Raw genomic sequence first — 24,252 nt, forward strand, 5'->3', positions numbered from 1 at the left:
TTTCAAGTAGGTTTGTTTATGGTATTTAATACAAAATATAAACAATCACAAACAGAAAAATGAAAATGCAGAAGTAATATTAAATTTAATTTACAGTGCGTCCAAACAAAATTATTTTGAAAATACATAGCTATTAAGCCTGTAAAGTACCAAATACCTATTTTTTAACTTTTTAAGATTGTTTGATCTTATTATGATTTAATTAACTGATTTGCCATTGAATAACCTGCTGAAAGTGTGACTGGAATTTGGACAAGTGAAGAGCCTTTAGAACTAAAGATACCTATTAAATCTAAATTTATATAAAAGTTAAAACCAACTGATCTATAAACACACAGCTCAAACGCACTTTAAAAAAATATATTTATCAATTTAATTACTTGACAAGCCCTCTAGGATTTATCAATATCCTATCCCAATGGCGGGCTATGATATAATGAGAATTTAGGTACCTTCATGCTAAATCTAAAGTTTTTAGATGCTGTGATGTGAGCTGCAGATACGTTGATATGAGTTTCTCCAGTTAGTTTCTCCTTTTATATCTACCTATGTATAGATTTAGAAAAAATTAGTGAAGTGCAAGTTGGTTTCTCTCTTTCTTTCAATCTGTGAACTTCAACTCTACAGTTATTAGGGTTCATGAGATACAGCTCATTGACAGACAGACGGATGGATGGACGGCCAGCGGAGGCTTAGTAATAGGGTCCGGCTGGCACACTCCAGGAACAGAACCCTAAAAATTCTCAAAAAAAGGTCCTAGCATTCGCTGCGTGCGCATGTGGGGAGTTGCGACGAGCCACGACGAGCCGTCTAGTGGTCAGCGAGTTCAGCGGGCGATTCGTTAACTCAGTGATCATCACTGAGTGAAAGCCAATAAGCTCATTTGACATTTATTGTTAATCGACTGTATGCTATGAAAAATTACTTTTAAATCGCTCAGTGAAGCAGCAATGTAGAGCCAATCAATGTCAAATTAGTTCAATGGCTTTCTTTCAGTGATGATCACTGAGTCTGGCCTTATATTATTTTGCTCGCATAGTTAATAATTTAACACGTAATTAATGATCATGCCGATTAAAAATGGTACGAAGGCAATGGTTGTCCTCGTCGCCGAATTACATTTGTCTCCCTCGCAAACGTAACAACGGCTGAGAGTGCCATTGTAGTTGCCGGCAACATTTCTACACCTATCTTCATTGGTCACATTTTCACCAATTGAACATCCTCGATTTGTTTTTTTTTGGCCGTTTTCTGTAAAAAAAAAAATGAAATTATTACACTATCACACTAATATTCACACTATCACCCTAATATATTATATTAGTGTGATAGTGATAATAAAAGTGGATGGGTTTTAAGGAATCCCGTGGGGACTCTTTGATTTTCCGGGATAAAAAGTAGCCTATGTCCGTCCCCGGGATATGAGATAACCCTGTACCTTTCATCAGAATCGGTAAAACTGTTGGACCGTGAAAAGGTAGCAGACAGACAGATAAACAGACGGACAGACAGACAGACACACTTTCGCATTAATTATAATATTAGTATGGATTAAAACTGAACATTTACTCACCTTCATAGGAAATGATGACACATCGGGCCAGGGTCGAGTTAGCTCTGAAGAATTTCACGTTTCTCCGGAATCTCCTCTAAATAAAGAAAAATACATTACATTTAGAAAGCTTGTTTAAGAACAGTTCATAAAAAAACCGACTTCAAAAACCACAAACACTAAAAATTAGAAAAACAATTTTTGTTTCTACACGTGTAATGTATGTATGAAGTCGAGCGACCATAATAAAAGAAACTAGAAATCTTAAATAAAATATGCTATGCCTAGTTAAAATACCTACTGTTTACTCTATTACTGATCGCGAGCAATTTGCTCTTATTTATTGAAGATTTCTGTTCTCCATCTCCGAAGATATTCATCAGATCTTCACGATCTTATATGGGACCACATGGAAAGTATACCTTTCATTAAAAAAAAAAAAAATTAAACAAAAAAAAGATTTCCAAATCGGTCCAAGCGCCTTCGAGTCATCGGGGAACATACATAAAAAAAACCCGACGAATTGAGAACCTCCTCCTTTTTGAAGTCGGCTAAAAATCTTCCTACACAATATTGAAAAACCATATCCCACCAAAAACATTTCATGTAAAAAGTTAGCCAAGACTCACAAGTTCATAATGTTTTCACTGTTAAAAAGTTATGAGATCTCTAGTAGAGCCAAGCCCCTAGCTGAGCTTAGATTTGTGCTGGCCATGGGACCTATCCCAAGTCCAAAGTAATATAGCTCTTAAATGTTCTTGACTATATCACATTTATAACAATAAATAACAAATCACTCTACTTACAAGCTCTGATTCTACAAACCCTACATCTTGGTAAAAAAATGACGGCTTGGCCGTTTAATAACTTTTAACGTATAATATGTTATGTCATGTAATAGTTTTACGAACATTAAACGGCCAAGCCGTACTACACGTACGGGTCGAAAATACGGCGAAACACTTCGAGAAAAAGGTACGTAGCGCCCCGGCCGCCGTTTGGCTCGTCTTGGCGGGGGCACTGCCGTGCCCCCTGATTCATAGCGTTATCAATAACAAAGTGCATAAGAAACTCGTACATCGAAGATTTTCTTCGTTCGCAATATAATAATCAAAAATTTTCAATTTTGAAAGACAAGATTTTTTTACCTGAACGTCTATGTTTTCGTCATCGGAGCTTTCGATATTTGTACTTGTGCTTGTATTTGTACTTGTTGAAGTGCTTGTATTTGTGCTTGGTGCAGTGTTTTCGGTGCTTGTATTTGTGCTTGGTGCAGTGTTTTCGGTGCTTGTATTTGTGCTTGGTGCAGTGTTTTCGGTGCTTGTATTTGTGCTTGGTGCAGTGTTTTCGGTGCTTGTATTTGTGCTTGGTGGAGTGCTTTCGGTGCTTGTATTTGTGCTTGGTGGAGTGATATCAGTGCTTGTATTTGTGCTTGGTGCAGTGTTTTCTGTGCTTGTATTTGTGCTTGGTGGAGTGCTTTCGGTGCTTGTATTTGTGCTTGGTGGAGTGCTTTCGGTGCTTGTATTTGTGCTTGGTGGAGTGCTTTCGGTGCTTGTATTTGTGCTTGGTGGAGTGATATCAGTGCTTGTATTTGTGCTTGGTGGAGTGCTTTCGGTGCTTGTATTTGTGCTTGGTGGAGTGCTTTCGGTGCTTGTATTTGTGCTTGGTGGAGTGCTTTCGGTGCTTGTATTTGTGCTTGGTGGAGTGCTTTCGGTGCTTGTATTTGTGCTTGGTGGAGTGCTTTCGGTGCTTGTATTTGTGCTTGGTGGAGTGCTTTCGGTGCTTGTATTTGTGCTTGGTGGAGTGCTTTCGGTGCTTGTATTTGTGTTTGGTGGAGTGCTTTCGGTGCTTGTATTTGTGCCTGGTGGAGTGCTTTCGGTGCTTGTATTTGTGCTTGGTGGAGTGCTTTCAGTGCTTGTATTTGTGCTTGGTGGAGTGCTTTCGGTGCTTGTATTTGTGCTTGGTGGAGTGCTTTCAGTGCTTGTATTTGTGCTTTGTGGAGTGCTTTCGGTGCTTGGGCTTGCTGAAGTGCTTTCGGTGCCTGCGCTTGTGCTTGCTGTAGTGCTTCCACCCGTGTCAGATGCTTGACAAGTTGCTACACTATTTTCATATCCACTTTCGCAGTCGTTACATATGTAGCATTGCAAGGCCTGCGCTGTTACCGGAAAAAAATAGTTGTAAATATCATATTGAAAATCATGTAAGTTACCTATCTCATTATTGAGTATTTATCATCATCATGATCAACCCATTTCCGCCCCACTACTGAGTACGGGTCTCCTCTCAGAATGAGAAGGGTTTAGGCCATAGTCCGCCACGCTGGCCCAATGCGGATTGGCAGACTTCACACACCTTTGAGAACATGGAGAACTCTCAGGCATGCAGGTTTCCTCACGATGTTTTCCTCCACCGTTAAAGCAAGTGATATTTAATTGCTTAAAACGCACATAACTGAAAAGTTAGTGGTGCGTGCCCGGGATCGAACCCCCGACCTCCGATTAGTAGGCGGACGTTCTAACCACTAGGCTATCACAGCTTATTGAGTATTTATACTTCCATGTTATTGAAGCATAGCTATTTAAAGGAACAGGATAAGAGCTTTACAGGCACATAAAATATTTTTATAAAAGAAAAAGTACTCAGTGTCAGAGTGATTTAAATAAGCGCCGCATTTTCAAGGTTCTAGAGTAAAACAAGGAACCTTTATAGTTTGTCCTTTATTTGTGTCGTCCTCGCGGACGAAGTCGTGGGCATAAGCTAGTTGAGCAATAAGGATCACGATGCAGAGATGTGTAATCGTCATTATCATCTTCATCAACCTATCACTGGTCCACTACTGCGTACAGATCTGCTCTCAAAATGAGTAGGGTGTAAGATCATAGTCCACCACGCTGGTCAAATGTGGATTGGCAGACTTCAGACACCTTTAATAAAATTATGGAAAACTCTCAGGCATGAAGGTTTCCTCACGATGTTTTCATTCACCACTAAATCAATTAGTGATATTTAATTGTTTGATAACTCCGAAAAGTTAGGGATGCGTACGTGTCCGCATCGGACCCCAGACCCAAATAGGAGGCCGACTTTGCATCGTAGCGACTAGGCAGGGACGGACCTTGAGTTTGTGGGGCCCTGGGCTAGTACTACTTGGGGGCTTGCCCAATTAATCTACTTATTGCTATTTTGTCAAAAACTTTTCGATAATGATGACAGTACACGACACGCCGAACAGATGCATGAAGCCCATTCGACTGTGAATGACTGCGTTTGTGAGAAAATATACCGAAAATAAATGGCAGGGAGTATATTAATAGTAAGTAATTCGGAGAGTGTGCACAAGAACTCTTTGACCTGGTTCCTCCTTCACCTTTCTACCATCGTACTACCAAGCATCGTCAAGGTCTACATCCGTACGTAGTCGAAATTCCCCGAACACGTACGAAACGATTTGCTTCCTCTTTCCTAATTCGAACAGCTAGGATATGGAACGCCCTTCCGGCGTCAGTTTTCCCTTCCACCTATAATATGGGTACCTTCACGTCAAGAGTAAATAGGCAACTTCTTAGGCAAGCGCGCTTCATCTTAGGCTGCATCATCACCTACTAGCAGGTCTGATTGCAGCCAAGCGCTAGTCTATATAATTAAAAAAAAAAAAAAAGTAGTGTAGTATATTATAGTAGTTATAGTATTGTAGTAGATAAGAGCGTAATAGCGAAAAAATACAACCGAAAACGGTACGCTTTTTTTATTTAATCTCTCTTTAATTTACAATAATGTCCATTTTGTCTAACGGGGGCTGGGGGCCTTGCATAGCCACGAGGTTCTGGACTGCAGCCCAAAAAGCCCTTACAAAAGCTCCGCCCATACGACTAGGCATACTTAGCTGATACAGTAGGTATGTGTAATAAGCTATTGTATTATCTATCATAAAATAGGCAGGTATCTATAAACTTTTCACTTGTTTGTGTGATTAATCGATAATATCATTGCTTTCACATACTACATAGGCATATCGCTGATCATTGCACAGTTAACGCGGCTGCACAATAGCTAGATTCCTTAAGGTAATTGCTATTTGACAAATCGCAAAAATGCTGTACTTTGAAGTAAATTGTTTATTTTTCTAAAGCATTAACAGCTATTAAATACATGCAATTAAAAACTTCAGTTTGTGAAGATTATAAGGGCCTCTTTTTATTTAGTATACATTATCCCAATAAAAAAAAAACCAAGTTGAAAACATTGCTGTTCGCAACTTGTTCTGTAAAAGTTTTCTTTAACATCTTGATACTTTGAAGCCAACCTCCAGAAAATGATATGTTTAGGTTTAGCAATCAATTTTAACTGTTAGTTTTATACTAAATGTTTTTCGTTTCTTAAATAATCTAAAACTAACCAAAAAACTTCCTGTGCTATTTATTTTCTTGCAGGCGCTCTATGGAATTCAGTGTCCACTGGACTGTCATGGCGGAAGGACTGTGCGCGTCATTTCGTCGCAAAATATTATTTAAAATGAATTTAAGCTTATTATTTTTGAATGAAAGTTGTGTTTATAATCGTTGAAAAATAAAATAGGGATTTTTTCATTTCTAAATGAAGCCTGCTTATATACTAAAATTTATTCGAAAGTTACGGTTTTACCAGGTAAATACTCGGAGGTTGTCATAGATTATGATGACAGATAGTAAGTGTTCTAAATAGGTGTAGTGAAACACGCATGGCTGATTCAATACTGACTTTATTGAGTACCCACATATTAATATATATTTCATTATACCTACATACACCACATCTCCCTTCTTATATAATAATGTGCCACTGGCATATAATAAGTCTATGAATTACAGGGTAGGTACATGATAAACAGAATACATAAGATTTTAAAATTACTTCAAACACAATGGGTATAAACTTCTACCTCATTCTAAGGTCTATACATATTTATTTTACTTATTCCTACCACACCTTTCCCTTTTTTTTTTTTTTTTTTTTTTATATGACATCTACTTATAATATATTAACACTTATTTATTAATTCCTAATTAATGACAATTAATATAAAAAATATATTATAAGAAGTGGGTACTTAGTATTAACTTAGTATTAAAGTATAAAATACTTGAACTAGACGTTTTCATTTTGTAATCTTGCCAGGAGGTTCGCCCTTTTTCTGGTCACCACACCTGAGCCAGTAGGCTTTATAGGTGTGGGACCACCAGTTTTGGTATTTTGAGGCAAACCTTCTTTATCATCCGTTGATACCAGATTGGATGCTTGTGTTTTGATATTGTCGCCATCAGTACCCGCATCAGGCTGAGCTGTGCGCGCTACGAGGTGACGACGCGTGCGACGACACACACGGCCGGCGTCGTCTCGCACGAAATAGGAACGCGGCTCCGGTGCGCGTGCTACCACTGAAACTGGCTTGCGCCTTACTCCATCTGTAAGAATCACCCTTTCGCCAGCTGACAAATGCCTGAGCGGAGTCGCATGTTTATCAAAATGTTGTTTTATATCCTTCTGATGTTTTAACACGGCATTGTAGTTAGCGTCATTATCAACTTTTTCTTTCAATAACCTATGATTTATAGGCAACTTTGTGTTAAGACGTCTACCCATGAGAATTTGTGCCGGAGAGTCTATACCATCACGCGGCGTCGTCCTATAATTCAGTAAACTAACATAAAAATCTTGACCGGAGTCGATACATTTTTTGAGCAATTGTTTAATCGTTTTTACTGTGCGTTCGCTTTTCCCATTCGACTGTGGATAGTGGGGCGATGACGTCACGTGACGGACTTCCCATTCGGACATAAATTTCTTAAATTCACGTGAGCTATAGGCAGTCGAGTTGTCCGTTATGAGTTCTAGAGGAATGCCGTGGCGTGCAAATTGCTCTCTCAAAAAATTTACCACCGATGTGCTACTCAAATTTTTAATCATTCCTACTTCTACATAGTTCGAGAAATAATCTATTAGAATAATATAATGTTTCTTCTTGTATTCAAATATGTCTGAACCTAACTTTTGCCACGGTATATTCGGTACGTAATGCTGGTGCAGAGGCGCTCGTCGCGGAGTCGGCGCATGCAGCGCGCACGCGTCGCATCCCCGCACGGCGCGCTCGACGTCGCGGGCCATGCCGGGCCAGAACATGACGTCGCGCGCCCGCCGCTTGCAGCGATCTATACCTAAATGTCCCTCGTGTACTCTGTCCAGCATTAACCTGCGTAAGCTTTGAGGTATATACAGTACATCGTCTTTAAAAATCAACCCATGCGCGTATTGCAGTACATTTCTATATTGCCAAAATAATCGAAGATTTTCATTAACATTCTTTTTATGTGTCGGCCAACCATTGAGTATATATGAAATCAGTGATTTGCTTTCAGCATCGCTAGCGATATGCTTTTTAACGAGCTCTAATTTTTCGTCACTAAAACGCACGTTTTCAATTAAGAAACACGTTTGCGATTCGATTTGAGCACTTATACGATCGTTCATTAAATCCGGTAACGCGGCTCGCGACAGAGTATCTGCTATGTACATGTATTTTCCGGGCGTGTACACGACTTTCAAATCGTACCCTTGTATACGCATCATCATACGTTGTAACCGGATAGGAACCGACGCTAGAGACTTGCCGCACAGAGCTTCCAGAGGCTTGTGATCCGATTGCACCGTTATATCTCGCCTACCAAATAAATACTGACGAAATCTCTCGACGGCAAACACGATCGCGAGCATTTCCTTTTCTATCTGAGCGTAGCGCGCCTGTGTGTCGGTGAGCGTAAGCGACGCGAACTCAACCGGCCGGCCCGCCTGCAGCAGCACCGCGCCCAGCGCGTGTGCGCTCGCGTCCACCGACACCACCACCGGCAGCTCCGTGGAGTATAACGCTAACACTGGTGCCGACGATAATTTTTTCTTTAAAATATCTACTGCTTCCGAGTGCTTAGAGTACCATGCCCACTCGGAGTCCTTTTTTAATAAACTTCTTAATACCGCAACGGATTCTGAATAATTCGGAATAAATTTTGATAAATAGTTCACCATCCCAAGGAATCTTTCTAAACCTTTCCTGTCGCTAGGATAAGGCATATCTAATATTGCTCTTACCTTACTGTCGTCGGGTTGCATTCCATTACTATTAAACTTATGACCTAAGAAAACTATCTCTTGCACGCCGAACTTACATTTATCAAAATTATATTTTATACCGATATCCTTTGACCTCTGTAGTAAGCGCTCGAGTCTCGTGTCGTGTTCTTCTTTCGTACGCCCCCATACAATAATATCATCAATGAAGGAATCTGTTCCTTCTAAGTCCTCTAGATGTTGTTTAATTTTAGCGTGAAAGACTTCCGATGCACAATTAATACCGAACGGTAAACGCAAAAATTGATACCTACCGAACGGCGTTCCAAATGTACAAAGGTCAGCGCTCGCATCGTCTAACTCGATCATCCAAAAAGAAGATCTCGCATCTAAAACGCTAAAATATTTTGCGTCACGCAACTTAACGGCCAACTCGGTTACGGTCGGTAAACTATAGTGTGCGCGTCGAATAGCGCGGTTCAAAGGTCGCGGATCCAAGCAAAGACGGATTTCTCCATTCTTTTTAGCAACTACAACAATAGCGTTCACCCAGTCTGTTGGGTGAGACACCTTTCTTATCACACCCAATGTTTCCATTCTACATAGCTCTGAATATAATTTATCACGTAGCCCGAGAGGAATTTTACGCGGAGGAATTATAACTGGTTCAATATTATTATTTATGGAAATTGAGTATTTACCAGGCAATTTGCCTAAGCCACTAAATAAATCTGAGTATTTACTTTGGTATTTAGAAAATTCAACCGCATTCACTCTGCTTATCAGCCCCAATGCTATGCAACCGTTCAATCCAAGTATATTTTGACAATTTAAATCGGCCACTACAAACACTAAGTTGTGATTTTTATTCTCATGCGACAATACCAAATCACCAGCACCCAATATAGGTATCTCATTACCCGTAAAAGATTGTACACGCTTAGTAAACGGTTTAAGTATATCTAATGAAAAACCTAGTCTTAAAAAATCACTTTTAGACATCACATTCAGCATAGACCCTGTATCTAATTTAATCTGAATTCGCTTACCATTACATACAAAGGTTTGAAACCATTCCTTACAAGATTTATCATTTTTAACTTCACTTATCACCATATTCACGTAAAACGTTTCATCATCAGAGCTGTCGACACTCACGTTTAACACTTTTTTGCCCCTACATTTCTTTGATTTAGCAAAATGCCCACGTCCATTACACACAAAACAAGAAGCACTTCGCGCAGGACAGGAATCATCTCCTGCGCAGCGATCATTCGCACAGGAAACACAGACGGGCGGTGTGGCGGCGCGGCGCGCTCCCCAAGAAGCGCGCGGGCCGCCCGCGCCGAGTCGCCCGGCGGCGCGCCGCCGCCCGGCGGCGCCGCCACCTCGCGGCCCTCCGCCGCCTCGACCGGACTCCTTCCATATCGCGTCCACTGACGCCTCAGACGTGGACGCCTCGATGAGTCGACTTTCTTCCTTTGACATCTCGGCAGCTTCACATATCTGTACGGCCTTGGCCAAGGTCAGATCCTCCGTGCGCAGTAGCCGATCGCGTACCGTATTATTGGATATTCCACAGACTATACGATCGCGTATCAAGCTATCTCTGAGCTGTGCGAATTCACAATATTGACTAAGAACCCTCAGCGCGGTCACGTACTGATCGATGGTTTCCGATGAATCCTGGGAACGCGTGAAGAACTTGAATCTCGCTAGGGTTACGTTCGGCTTCGTGCCGAAATGCTCATCAAATTTCTTCAATAGGCACTCGATGTCATCTTCGCTTTCACCTTTGTCATAGGTAAACGTAGTGTATACGTCGTAGCCAGCAGGGCCTATGAGATTGATCAGCAGGCTAGCCTGCACGTCAGCAGGCTCCTTCGCCACTCCGGATGCCTTTAGGAATACATGAAATTGTTTGCGCCACGTACGCCACGCGTCAGCTCGCGAGGCAGGGCCGCCTTCCACAACTAATTCCGCCGGAGGACGCGCGTGTTCCATACCGCGATTCATTAATTTACACTATTAATGACCAATTACGCAGTATTTACTTTAACTAACGAACTTTTTCCATAAAATAACTAAAACCCGCTGCCATCATGTAGTGAAACACGCATGGCTGATTCAATACTGACTTTATTGAGTACCCACATATTAATATATATTTCATTATACCTACATACACCACAATAGGTATTATACCTATGTTTTTTAGGAGATAGCGCGCCTCGTTTCGGGCGCCGTGTTCCGAAATGGATTTCGTAGTAGTGCAAGTTTGGTGTAAGTCCCACATGACGGAGGGGTATGCGTCAGGCATTTCCTGTGTACAAAAAAAGACCTATATTTCGGATCCATTTTTCATCACTGACATCATGCACTATTCAAAGACTGGTCTTCAAGCATTGAGGAATTTTGGACGAGAGACATCTCGAAGGTTCCCGAAGGCTGCCTAACTGAGTTAGATTTGTCGGCTAGCTAGCTTTTTTTGAAATTGGACCTACTTAGCTGGATTGTGTGTTAGAGATTTCTTATGAGATATTATATGTACATAATATAACCATCATAAGGAAGCTCAGATTCATGCTGCGGGCAATGGGGAGAGCCTAAAGGTTGGAACGCCATTTCTGCGGCCGTGTTTCCTGCCATATATACCATAGATACCTGCAAGCCAAGAGTGAATAGGCATCTTCCAGGTAAGCGTGCTCCAACTTGGACCTCATCATTGCTTTCTTTAAAGCATGATTGTCGTCAAGCGCAAGCGCAAAGATTCAGGCGGCGCAAACCCGTAGCATGTGGAAGACCCTATTAAAGACCTATGTTCACTGTGGACGTCTGTCGGTTGATGTTGATGATTATGTCTTTAGTGCAAGTAGTTCAGTAGTTTCAGAGTTTATCGATAACAAACAAACAAACCTTTCCTCTTCATAATATATGTACTTAGTAGCGCAAACTTGGAAAAAATCTCGTGGAAACTCTTTGATTTTCCGAGATAAATGTCATTTTACCTGGCAGCCCTAATCAATTTTATCACTGATAATAATAACTAATTCATAACCGTTAAACCTAAGAGTCAAAATCTCGTTTTTCTAGTCGAGTTCCGTAGGCTCTTTGAACTCATCGCATCCCAAGAAAACCTACCATTAGATGTAGGAATAATGGAAAGAGGTCACAACCCTCAGCAATAAAGAATACGATGCGGAGAGAGATGTCACTCTCAAGATCTTTAAATGTATCCATGCAAAAAACCACGTCGACTGGTTGCTCCGTTGCAGCGTGATTGAATATTAAACCAACAAACACACTTTCGCATTTGAAATATGGCCAATGATTATAAGAAACAGTTTAAATCTCTCTCTGCTCTCCGAGAGACGTTAGGCAAAGTGAACACGAATTATGACACTTCTGTGTTCTTATACAAGCTTAGGTCTCTCAATTTTGTCAATTAATGTCAAATTTCTTTCTCAGATCAAAACCTAGTAAGTGGTTTAAATTCAAGAGAAGTTTAGGCCGTAGTCTTCAACAAGAAACTCGGCGGTTGCTCTTTTCAAAGATTTGATATACAATATTAAATTGCTTAAAACGCACATAACTGAAAAGTTAGTAGTGCGTGATTCCAGGATCGAACCCCCGACCTTCGATTAGGAGGCGGACGTTCTAACCACTAGGCTATGACAGTTTTTAAATTAAAGGGGTTTAAATATTTTAGTGTGAAGACTGGCCTACACATTTATTCATTAGATGTGCATCACTTTCTTTTTTAGGGTTCCGTACCTCAAAATGAAAAACGGAGCTCTTAAAGGATCACTTTGTTGTCTGTCCATTTGTCCGTCCGTCCGTCAAGAAAACCTATACAGTACTTCCCGTTGATCTAGTATCACGAAATTTGTTCTCGGATTTATTCCTTTACTTGGGCTATGAGAGTTGAGACCTATCTACCTGCCCATAATTCTAGGTTAACGGGAAATACCCTATCGGTTTTCTTGACAGACACGACAGACGGACAGACGGACAGAAAGACAGACAACAAAGTGATCCTATAAGGGTCCCGTGTTTCCTTTTGAGATATGCAACCCTAAAAACATTATGTAAGTATGCAAAGTATTTCCCTTGCAAACCATATTTAACAGTTGACATGTAGAGGTCATTGACTTTTCCTATCTTACTTTTAAGTTTTAATGCATCATTAAGTATTTACTGTTTTGACATGGTATTTAGATAATGGGTGATATTTATTTTATTTAATCTAATTCCTTTGAAAAACTTAGTAAGGCGCATTAATCTATAAAAAACCTAGCCAGTTCATAGACTTACTATGTTTTAAAATGGTCAAAGCGACTTACTAGCTTTTAATTTTACTTTAATGTGGGTGTCCTTACAATACAACGGGACATACTATGAAAGTTAGGCTTATGACATAAAACGATTTTCGGAAAAATGACATTTACTTTGTTTTGATATGGGGCGGTCGATATAATTAGGTACTAGGGTAAAGGCTCAAGTAAATGAACAGATTGGACGTTATTACATGTATTAAGAGCTGGAATAAAAAACCGGCTGATATACCTTTTTTAAATATTTTCTTACAAATTCTTACACTTTTTTCAATTTCAATTTCAAAACCGTGTTCCGTTCAAACCGTTCAAAAGTGCGTGTGCGTGCGTCCATGTGTGTGTGTGAGTGTGTGTGAGTATATACTTGTCTGTATGTTTGTACGAGTGTTTGTTAGTGTGGTATTGCGTTGTATAACCACATGAGTAGCTAACAGAGTCAAAGCTTCATACAAGCGCGCTACGATAGGTACACTACTACAAGCTTGAGGCGCGTGTGTGCGTGAGCACAGGCGCTACGTCGCGTACGGAGAGAAATCGGTTTATACCGGCTCGGCCTGTGCTCAAGCTCAGGGGCTGCAGTACACGTCGCGCGTCGTGTTTTCATTTAATTTAATGTTAATGATAATAATTTAAATAGTGTTTAAAATCTATTTTCTTGAACTGTCATAGATTTTGTTCAAAATCAATATCTGAGGATCCCTAGGATCACAAAACAGGATATTGTTACCAAATTTAAAAAAATCGACGCCATTTTGAAATTCTTTGTTAATTGACCGATTTCGTTCAAAATCGATATTTAGAGCTCCCTGGGATCACAAAATAAGAAACTGTTACCAAAATTTAAAAAAGTCGACGCCATTTTGAAATTCTTTGTAAATTGACCGATTTCGTTCAAAATCGATATTTAGAGCTCCCTGGGATCACGAAATAAGAAACTGTTACCAAAATTTAAAAAAGTCGACGCCATTTTGAAATTCTTTGTTAATTGACTGATTTCGTTCAAAATCGATATTTAGAGCTCCCTGGGATCACGAAATAAGAAACTGTTACCAAAATTTAAAAAAGTTAACGCCATTTTGAAATTCTTTGTTAATTGACCGATTTCGTTCAAAATCGATATTTAGAGCTCCCTGGGATCACGAAATAAGAAACTGTTACCAAAATTTAAAAAAGTCGACGCCATTTTGAAATTCTTTGTTAATTGACCGATTTCGTTCAAAATCGATATTTAGAGCTCCCTGGGATCACAAAATAGGAAACTGTAACCAAAATTTAAAAAAGTTGGCACCATTTATAATTCTTTCTAAATTGACTGATTTCGTTCAAAATCGATATTTAGATCTATCGATCGATATTTAAAGATCGATATTTAAACTAGGCAATCACAACAAAAACAAACTTTACCATCTTGTTGAACAAATAACTATTGTTAATTAAATTGTATCCTCCAGTGCCAACCCTACCAAAATAGTTATAAATTTTGCCTCTGTTTGCTACTCTGTGGTATAACACCATGTTAGTAAATCTTAGTATATTTTTAACCGACTTTAAAAAAAGGAAGAGGTTCTGAATTCGTCGGTATCTTTTTTTTATGTATGTTCCCCGATTACTCAAAGACGCCTGGACCGATTTGGATTTTTTTTTGTTTGATAGGGTATACTTTGCAAGTGGTCCCATATAAAGGTAAAGATCTGATGAATATCTTTGAAGATGGAGAACAGAACTCCTCAATGGATAAGAGCAAATTCAATTTTTTTTTTAATGTATGTTCACCGATTGCTCAAAGACGCCTGGACCGATTTGGATTTTTTTTTTTTGAAAAGCTAGGTATACTTTGCAGGTGGTCCCATATAAATTTGATGAAGTTCTGATGAATATCTTCTGACATGGAGAACAGAACTCCTCAATGGATAAGAGCAAATTGCTCGCGATCAGTGTAATTGCTTAGTAAACAGTAGGGTTTTAGCTGGGCATGGCACATTATTATAGTACAGTGGGGCCACTAAAAATTTTGAAATAAAAAATTTTCAAAAGAAAAATAAAACCGACTTCAAAAACCACAATAACTTAAATTATTTTTTACTTTTTAGTGTTTGTGATTTTGAAGTCGGTTTTATTTTTCTTTTGAATTTTTTTTATATTTATTCTGGTATTCTTCTTTCTTGGATATGGATCCCTCTTGGGTATCCCCATTTCTCTCTGTCTTTGGTACTATCAAGCTAATTTTCTCTCGCGATTTGCACAATAGCATTAGACCAACGCGTCTTCGGTCTACCTACCTGTTCTTCTTTCATCTGTAAAAATCGATACAATATGACCATTTGCATTTCAGTTTTAGGGCATGTCTCAAGGTGTCTGTAGGCTTTGTCTTTTTTCTTATGTCTTCAATTCTCACTTTGAATATTTTTTGCTTAATTTATGCACCTTGCCATCGCCCTTTAGCAAGTCACTATTTCTTTTTATATTCTTTGTCTGGACCCATGTTTGGCTGGCATAGGTAAGGCATGGCAGGATGCATGTATCTATAACGGATCTTTTAAGATGTACTGGGTAAGCTCCTTTCATTCTTTCCTTTTGTGCCCAGTAAAACAAGCATACTCGGGCTACTTTGAGAACCCATTAGCAGCTAACAGCAAGGCCTGGACTCCAATTTTTATATGTGGAAGCTGTATTTCCTCGTTGCGTTTATGAGCAAATAAGAATAGTTAACTACTTTTACTAAAAAAAAATTTTATAATTTGGCGCGAACCATCTAAACACCATGATGATTATTATTTCTGCGTTGTGAATATTACCAGAAGAAACAGCAAAAAAAATTGTTCCAAGTGGCTCTATTGTAACTTGCAGTCTGCAATTTGAACGATTCTGACTTCTGGTGATAAATCTGTACCTCAGCCCCAACCCAGTACCTCTAATCTACCATTTCAAGAACTTTCAGAAGGTAGTGACGATGTAGTGACTTTTTTACATCTCAACTTAGACCATTCAATCAAAATTATTTGGATCACTTAATGAGAGATCTTAGATTGTCTAAAAAGCATCAGAACATGTGGCTCAAAGGAACAAATCTGATAACATCAGACACTTGTGTTACGGTATATTATTCTCACTACTCTTAACACATTCAGTAGCTGATGTTGCACTTCCAGCGACTTGGATGCAACAAGAGCGTTAAGTTTCATTTTCTCTGTAGTCATTTGGACTGTTTTCCAGAAAATTTAGGTGACTTTCAAACTAAGATAACTATACCAAAGGGGATAATATCATATGAAAGGGCTCTATTATACATTCTAAAACAGGTTTTATTTATTATTATTATGTAAAAGAGTTTTTGATTTATCGCGCAAAATGTAGAAAAAAATATACAATAAGTCAAAAACTGAAAATCTGACATTTTTTTTAAATTCCAAGCCGAAAATATACTTAAGAATTTATTAATAGGAATCGAGAGTTTATGCACTAAACTAGCGGCACGCTATGATGGCCGGTTTGACGTTTGTCCGCTCATGAAGTTCCGTATTAATTGATAACGACTTTGAAGGAAATAATTGTATTACTTTATTGACGATAGTGATGTGCAGAGATTCATAAATTTTATCGAATGTAGTTTTAGGTTTAGGACTCAAAATTTATTTATTAAATTGATTTCTTAAATGTATACAAGTGTAGAAAAATCAGTTTGCACCATTTAAGGGGTGAATGTACTTGTGAATATGAACAATTTTCACTATGTGGACAAACCTCTGAAATCGCAAAAAAATATCAATAAATTTTTAAAAATGGAATCTAATACGATCGTCACATAGGATCGCTGGCTAGCACAACTACTACCTCCGGCAAACTCGCGTCAATGCTCAATGCAAAACAAAGCAGTTTCGAATTGACGTTGCTTCGAAAAGTATAAACTGTCAGTGCAATGCGATTGTGATATAGTTTTGACCTGGCTTTGGATTTCAAATATTGATACTGCATTACTGTTGACCCTTGCTCGTTAATTTGGACTCTGTTCAAGCCCTTTGTTGTGGATTTCGTCGATATGACCGAACGTACGTAGAGAACTGTTCTAAATAGTCAGACACGTGAGTTCGTAATACGCCTTCGTAACTATTTCGATCGTGAAGCTCAAAATAGAGGGCCAATTTTACCTATAACGTCAGTGGTTGAACGCGTAGCTGATGCGCTTAATATTGGACAACGAACTGTTAGACGGATAACTAAAAAAAAATATGGCGAGACTGGCACAGAAGAAAATAAACTTCACACACCAAAAAAGAGAAAACGAGCAAAACCAGTCGTAGGCATCGATAGCTTTGATGCCGATGCTATCCGAAGACATGTTTACGGCTACTATTTACAGAAGGAGTATCCAACAAGAAAAAAGTTGGTGCATTCACTGAAGGAAGCTGGATTATTCTTCGGTGGGGAAAGTTCTTTAACGAAGATTTTGAAGACCATTGGATTTCGATACAAAAAATGTAACAAACGCAAAATATTGATGGAAAGATTTGATATAGCGATGGCAAGGTATACTTTTTTACGGCAAGTGAAAGAAATCAAAAATTGGCAAAATGTTGTCTTCTTGGATGAAACATGGCTTAATGCTAACCATACTGTAGACCGTTCTTGGAACGATGACACAGCAGCATCTACTTCCAAAGTTCCTGTAGGAAAAGGATCGCGACTTATAATTTGTCACGCCGGAACCATCAACGGGTTTGTCGAAGGTTCTCTCATGGCTTTTGCGTCAAAAACCACTGGAGACTATCATGAAGACATGAATGAAGAAAAGTTTACTGAATGGTTTACCTCAATGTTGTGTAGCCTCCCTGAACCATCTATTATAATTATGGACAACGCCCCATACCACTCGATGCAAATTGACAAGCCACCTGCCCAATCCCAAAAGAAAGCTGATATCGTCGCATGGCTTCGTAAAAATGGCGTAGATGCAAACATGAATATGTTAAAAGCGGAATTAGTACGTCTTTTAAAAGAAAACAAACCAACCAAGATCCGATACGTCATTGACGAAATAGCATTAGAACATGGGCACAGAGTTATACGGTTACCGCCTTACCATTGTGAGTATAATGCGATTGAGTTGGTGTGGGCTCAAATTAAGGGATATGCTGCAAGACACAATACAGAACCCCCATTTACCAGAAAAAAAATGCTAAAATTATTAGAAGAAGCTTGTGAACATGTGACTAAAGGAGACTGGGAAAAGGTTGTGAATAGAACTGTTAAATTAATAAGGGAAGATTATGAAAGAGATGTGAAAATAGATAATATTATAGAAAACGAACATATAATTATTAATGTATGTGATGATAGCAGTGACGACAGTGAAAATAGTAGTATGGACGAATCTGATTAATTATGGCCTTTTGTGGCACCTTTTTTGGTATCTTTTGTATTCATATGTTTCTTGTGTGCATATAAAGTATGTATATTCATTTTCGTTCAAATATTCAGTTCGTTCAAATAAATTAAATAAACATATACATTTTTGTTTTATTAAACCTATTTAATCAGGTACAAAAACAAAACTTAATTGTTTTTTGTTCGAGAATAAATTGACATTCCACATCACTATTGTAATGTGTCAAACCGGCCATCATAGCGTGCCGCTAGAATAGATAGAGTTTGTTCATTCACTGAAATTCCCAGTTCATTTACTGGCAATTTATCCTTTTGTTAAATAAAATAATTTATAATAATTAATACCACGCATTTTTTTGCGTTTTTGATATTTAAATAATTTAAGAGTGTATACCTACTGTGTATAGACACAGATAAAAAAAAATATAAAAATTATATATAGAACGATTCTCATATATCTTAATTTTAGGTCAAAGTCAGGGTAGTCATTCATTTACTGGATCTTTTACCCTCCTACGTCAAAATACTAAAAGTCCGCGTAAATTTCGCAGATTGAAATGTCTGCTTGATTAATTGTCAATAGAGGGTCATGACATGTCGAAATTGCTAGTTTGAAGGGGAAATCGTCAATGTCATTCGCATAGGTTTTCCTCTTAAACTACTTCACTATTGTTATCAAGATATTAATAGAAGTATTGATTATTATGAGTACTTAGCGATTAAGACAAGTGCTTACGTAGCTTACGTGAATCACATAATTGCTATTTGGTATGAAAGTACATCTACTTATCACCATGATCAACCCATCGCCGGCTCACTACAGAGCACGGGTCTCCTTTCGGAATCAGAAGAGTTTAGACTCTTAGAGTTAGACCATAATCCACCACGCTGATCAAGTGTGGATTGTTAGATTCACACACCTTTGAGAACTCTCAGGCATGCAGGTTTCCTCGCGATGTTTTCCTTCACCATTAAAGCAAGTGATATTTAATTGCTTAATAGTTAATACGCATGTGGCACCGAAAAGTTAGAAGTACGTAATAGGATTCGAACCGCTGTTATTCCGAATAGGAGGCGTACGTCTTAGTGCATTCGGTTGCCAAGTACATTAGCACTAAGATGTGATATAAAAATCTATGAGTTCGGCCAATTGTGACCGAAGGTGTTTTTGTTTAGCCGAAGCTGGCTGAAGTTGAAGGTTCAGTCGGAAACTATTGATCATAAATAAGTAGGGGATTCTGGGATCGATTTTCGGCGATCTTAGACTCTTATCATCAGTTTTTACTGACTATTTACCTACCTACTAACGACTCGGTAAGCTTAAAGTCAAGGGCACACTATTGTTATCAAATAAATAATCAATTTTGTCCTATAAATGACAGAATCACAGAATTTCAGTGTAGGTACATTAATAGTTATTTAGTTAACATTGAACAAATTGGCAATTAACTAAAATATAAACTTTACTCACTATCATTAAATTAAATTAATAAGTTGACAAAATAAGGAAAAATCGTCACATTCCGAATTTAAATAAACCTTTAATAGTTGAAATATATCTAAGTCAAAATATGTGAAACATGTATCTTTATCCGACTGCGGTGAGACCCACAAGATATACCACTTGCTTTAACGGTGAAGGAAAACATCGTGAGGAAAAAATTGAAAAGAAAAGAAAGAAAGAAAAACATTTATTTTTGAAAGCTGTGCCACACATAACCAGTTATACCTACGGAGTTGTCCCAGCTACTCTAATACTTGAGCATTAAACTCAAAAGACCTCAAGCAGAAGAAACGCCGGAATAAACTGTGTCATGTGTGGCACAACCAGAAAAAAAAGGTCCCAACTCAGCATAAATGCTGTATGCCTAGCGTATATTATACAAAAACATACAGCGCCGATTTTCAGCTGGAACGTAATTACCTACACTAACTATGCTATCTATTCTATCTATAACTAACCTAACCTAACCTAGCCTTAATTCTCTATGACGTTCTCAAAGGTGTGCAAATCCGCACTGGGCCAGCGTGATAGACTATGGCCAATACCCTGCTCATTCGGAAAGTAGTCCCGTGCACAGTAGTGGGCCAGCGTTGAGTTGTCATGATCTTGAATTACCACCTCCAGGATGAGCGACAGAGATAGAGTAAATTAGAGTAGCAATTATTTGTGGCTGCAGAAGTACGTAAAAGTTATAAAAGTCAAGCCACCTACAACAGTCTCCGACCGCCATGTTGGAGGAAAAAGGAAGGAACCCATAACAAAAAAAAAAGGTCCAAGAAGTGCATTCTCGCGCCGGAAAGTACAGCGTTAGAAGACCTCTCACTAGGTGGACATACGACTTCGCAGGGAGCCGTTAGATTCAGGCGGCACGAGACCGTGGTGTGTGGAACTCCCTAAAAGAGACCTATGTCCAGCTGTGGACGTCTATCGTTCGATAATGATGATGATGATGATGAATGCTCTTAATTAGGAACTTCAAGACTTACCTTGTATTACCGCCACCAGGATGAACAACAGAGAAAGAGAAAACCTTAGAGAAACCATTTTTGCCTGTGTAACCTTTCATCAACACTGTTCAGAACTGCAATATATAATGAGGCTATTCGCTGATAACAAATAATAATATATAAACTTTATTTCAATATACAGCGTGTATTAAAAATAAATCGATTTGATAAAGACGGTTATGACTCGAACTAACTACGGAACGATTGCTGCTAATTTGACATTTTCTTCATGGTTCGCGGCTTGGCCTCAAAGCCTGATTGAATAATTCACAAAAACTGATCAGATTATATGAGTATTTACTTAACTGATGAAAAAGAGGCATCGACACTATAAAAAAAGTCGCGTGGTTAAAAGTCTTCGACCTTCTTGTTCAGGATGGTATGCACCTCTAGCATTACGGACCTATGTGTGGTTTAAAATATGTAATCAAGGATCACTTGCTTAAACCGTGAAAGAAAACCTCGTGAGGAAACCTGCATGCCTGTATGTATTCTCCATAATGTTTATACAGGTAGATGAAGTCTGCCAATCCGCCCTGGCCAGCGTGGTATATTCTCTTACTTGTGCTATAAGACCTACCTACCTGCCTTTCTAGCTTCTAGGTCAACGGGAAGTACCCTATAGGTTTTCTTGATAGGACAGCAGACAGACAGACAACAAAGTGATCTTATAAGGGTTCCTTTTTTCCTTTTAACGCACGGAACCCTAAAAAAGATATCTTCTCGTCCAAAATTTCTCGAAGACAAAAGTTTTAGGACGGTGAGTGTTGCCAGTGATGACAGGATACTACACATTATCACTAAGATTATCAGAGAGAAAGAACTATGCTTGGAGTTTCTCTACGTGGTCAAATCAGAAATGAGGAGATCCGTAGAATCAGAGTAACTGACATGGCTCAGCGGGTTGCGAAGCTGAAGTGACTTATCCATCCATACTAATATTATAAATGCGAAAGTGTGTCTGTTTGTCTGTCTGACTGCTACCTTTTCACGGCCCAACAGTTAAACCGATTTTGACGTTTGGTACAGGGTTAGACTATGTCCGTCCCGAGGACGGACATAGGCTATTTTTTATCCCGGAAAATCAAAGAGTTCCAACGGGATTCCCAAAAACCCATCCGTTTAACCGATTTGTATGAAATTTGGTACCTATCATTGACGTAGGCAACTTTTTATCCCGGAAAATCAAACACTTCCCACGGGATCTTTAAAAACCTAAATCCACGCGGACGAAGTCGCGGGCATCCTCTAGTTGTTCATAAACTTATAGACGTTGGGGTTCCAAAGTGCTGTAATGGCGACCTTGCATCAGAATGAGCAGCATTGAAAGACTAGGTACTTATTAGGTGGCCAGACGGCATCAAAAGAGTGGCACGGAGCCACTGGATTCAGGTTGCATAGGACCGTGTGGCATATGATAGTCCCTACAAGATACCTATGTCCAGCTATGAACATCTGTCGGTTGGTACTTGGTGATGATTAGGAGTAAATATGTTTGAATTAAGTTTTTTTAAAGTTAATTATAATTACACCTCCTATGTGGAATTATAATAAGTAGATACTTACCCACTTGATCATTATCTGATGCATAAAAGCAAAAAGATAATATTAGATATCTATAGAAATGAGTGTTCCCTATAGGGGATATCAAATTCCCTATACTTCTATAGATACCTACCTTATTCAATGACAAACACCGGAAGAATAAACATTTACTAGCTCACTGCCCCGACTTTGCACGTGTAGGTAGCAACATTGGATTTTTTAAGATCTGTTCAAGTAGAACAACTCAATATACCTACCTGCTCATTGTTTTTTGGGTGAGGAATTTCATTAGTTTTTTAAGTATTTACTGAATAATTGCTTTGAAATGCCTATATCACGTGACATTATAGTCTCCGACCGAACTTACGGCTTCAGCTTCAGCCAACTTTAGCCAAAAAAAACATCTACGTTTTAACGGTAACCGTGATTCAAATGTAACTGCCAAGAACCTTAAATTAAAGAGAGACAATTTTGTCTCCAAATCACACAATATTAAGTCTACGAGATAACACGAGTGGCCCGTGTTTTACCTGAAGACTTAATTTCAGAGCAATGAAATAGGATGCAAACAAAGGGGTGCCAGCCAGGTGCCTGGATGCTGCTGGTCCCTTTTGGAGTCATCCGAGGGGAGGAGCAGTATTCGGGCCGGTGCACCCCGGTAACATGGCTAACAATTTCTCTTCGGGAATATTGTTGGTTATGGCTAATGACCTGGCAGGGGGAGAGGTTTTTCCGCGTGTCCCTCTGATTAGCAGAGGGCACAGTGGATGAAAGCGAAGGCCAGGACGCAGGCGACGTGGGTGGGATCGCCGCCTGCCGCCTTGGCAGGGGATTCCGGGTGATTGGTCTGCTGTCGCCCGTGAGTCCCCGGGTCGGGAGGCGCACTTCATTGATGCGCCTCAGACAAGGAATTAGGGGGCCTCGCGAGTGGGTCCCCGCAGGAGGATCGGCGGAGGCCGCGGAGGCGCCGCTGGGGTTAAGTGGGTATTCCGGTCGCCTCTCGGCCGGTGAGTCCCACATACCCTCCCTCAGATGGTTGGCTGGCTGGTTGGTCTACGGCTGTCTGGCTGGCTTCCGGGGAGGGATGCGTAAATGCATTCCCCAGCGATAAAAAAAAGGATGCAAACAAAAACAACATGACTATTATTTATTTACCTTATTAAATATTTATTGAAAATTAAAATAAAATTACAATAAAACTTAAAGCTAGCTTTATCTAAAATAGCCTTATCTACTGTATCAATCATGCCCACCTGGAATGGTACCAAGAGCGCTGGCTGTATATCCACGCTGGACAGCCAGGCTGATCCTTTGCGCAAAAAATGAGCCAGCCCTTTTGTCACCAGATGAGGTTATTAACCGCGGTGAAATGTCTCGTGAAAGTTTATTAGTTAGCAATAAGACTCGATGACCCTATTGTCTCCACGGCAAACGGAACAAAAATGTAGTTAACTCTCGGTATGAAAGGCACAGTTGCGCCGCTTACCTGTTTCAATTATTTCTGCTGCGGCTCCCGGTCTTGTTGCTGTTCCCTGATATGACACGGGACCAATGTGTCAACGCACGTTGCGTCCCATATTAGGGCATGAGCCCTAATTACCCCTCCCTGTTCCCTGGGAACGGGGCCATACCCGTTTCCAGGGACCAGCTTCATCAAATATTAGTACAGATATTTTAAATAGATTTCCAAAAAAGAGTTGGTTAATTCGGCCCGTTTTTTTATGTATGCACACTGATTTTTTCAAGGTTTCTGGACCGATATGCAAAGTTTTTCTTTAATCAACAGTAGAAGTTTCCGTGGTGGTCCCATTACAATTTCTGCATCCTGAT

The 24,252-nt window shown here is 39.3% G+C and overlaps 1 protein-coding gene across 2 annotated transcripts; it reads right to left on the reverse strand.

The window, feature by feature from the left end:
- Positions 1-74: 74 nt before the first annotated feature.
- Positions 75-20,964, reverse strand: LOC123874039 (flocculation protein FLO11-like). Of its 2 annotated transcripts, XM_045919198.1 has the most exons (5): positions 20,857-20,964; positions 3,573-3,707; positions 2,701-3,413; positions 1,574-1,649; positions 75-1,251 (listed from the first exon to the last, which is right to left on the reverse strand). In XM_045919198.1, the coding sequence occupies exons 1-5, from the start codon at positions 20,912-20,914 to the stop codon at positions 1,040-1,042; spliced, it is 1,194 nt and encodes a 397-aa protein (XP_045775154.1). In that variant the 5' UTR covers positions 20,915-20,964; the 3' UTR covers positions 75-1,039. The 2 variants fall into 2 exon arrangements, with proteins under 2 accessions (XP_045775154.1, XP_045775153.1); XM_045919197.1 differs by having other exon boundaries at positions 2,701-3,707.
- Positions 20,965-24,252: the final 3,288 nt, after the last annotated feature.

Source organism: Maniola jurtina, chromosome 17 (genome assembly GCF_905333055.1).
Source record: "Maniola jurtina chromosome 17, ilManJurt1.1, whole genome shotgun sequence".
NCBI lineage: Eukaryota > Metazoa > Arthropoda > Insecta > Lepidoptera > Nymphalidae > Maniola > Maniola jurtina.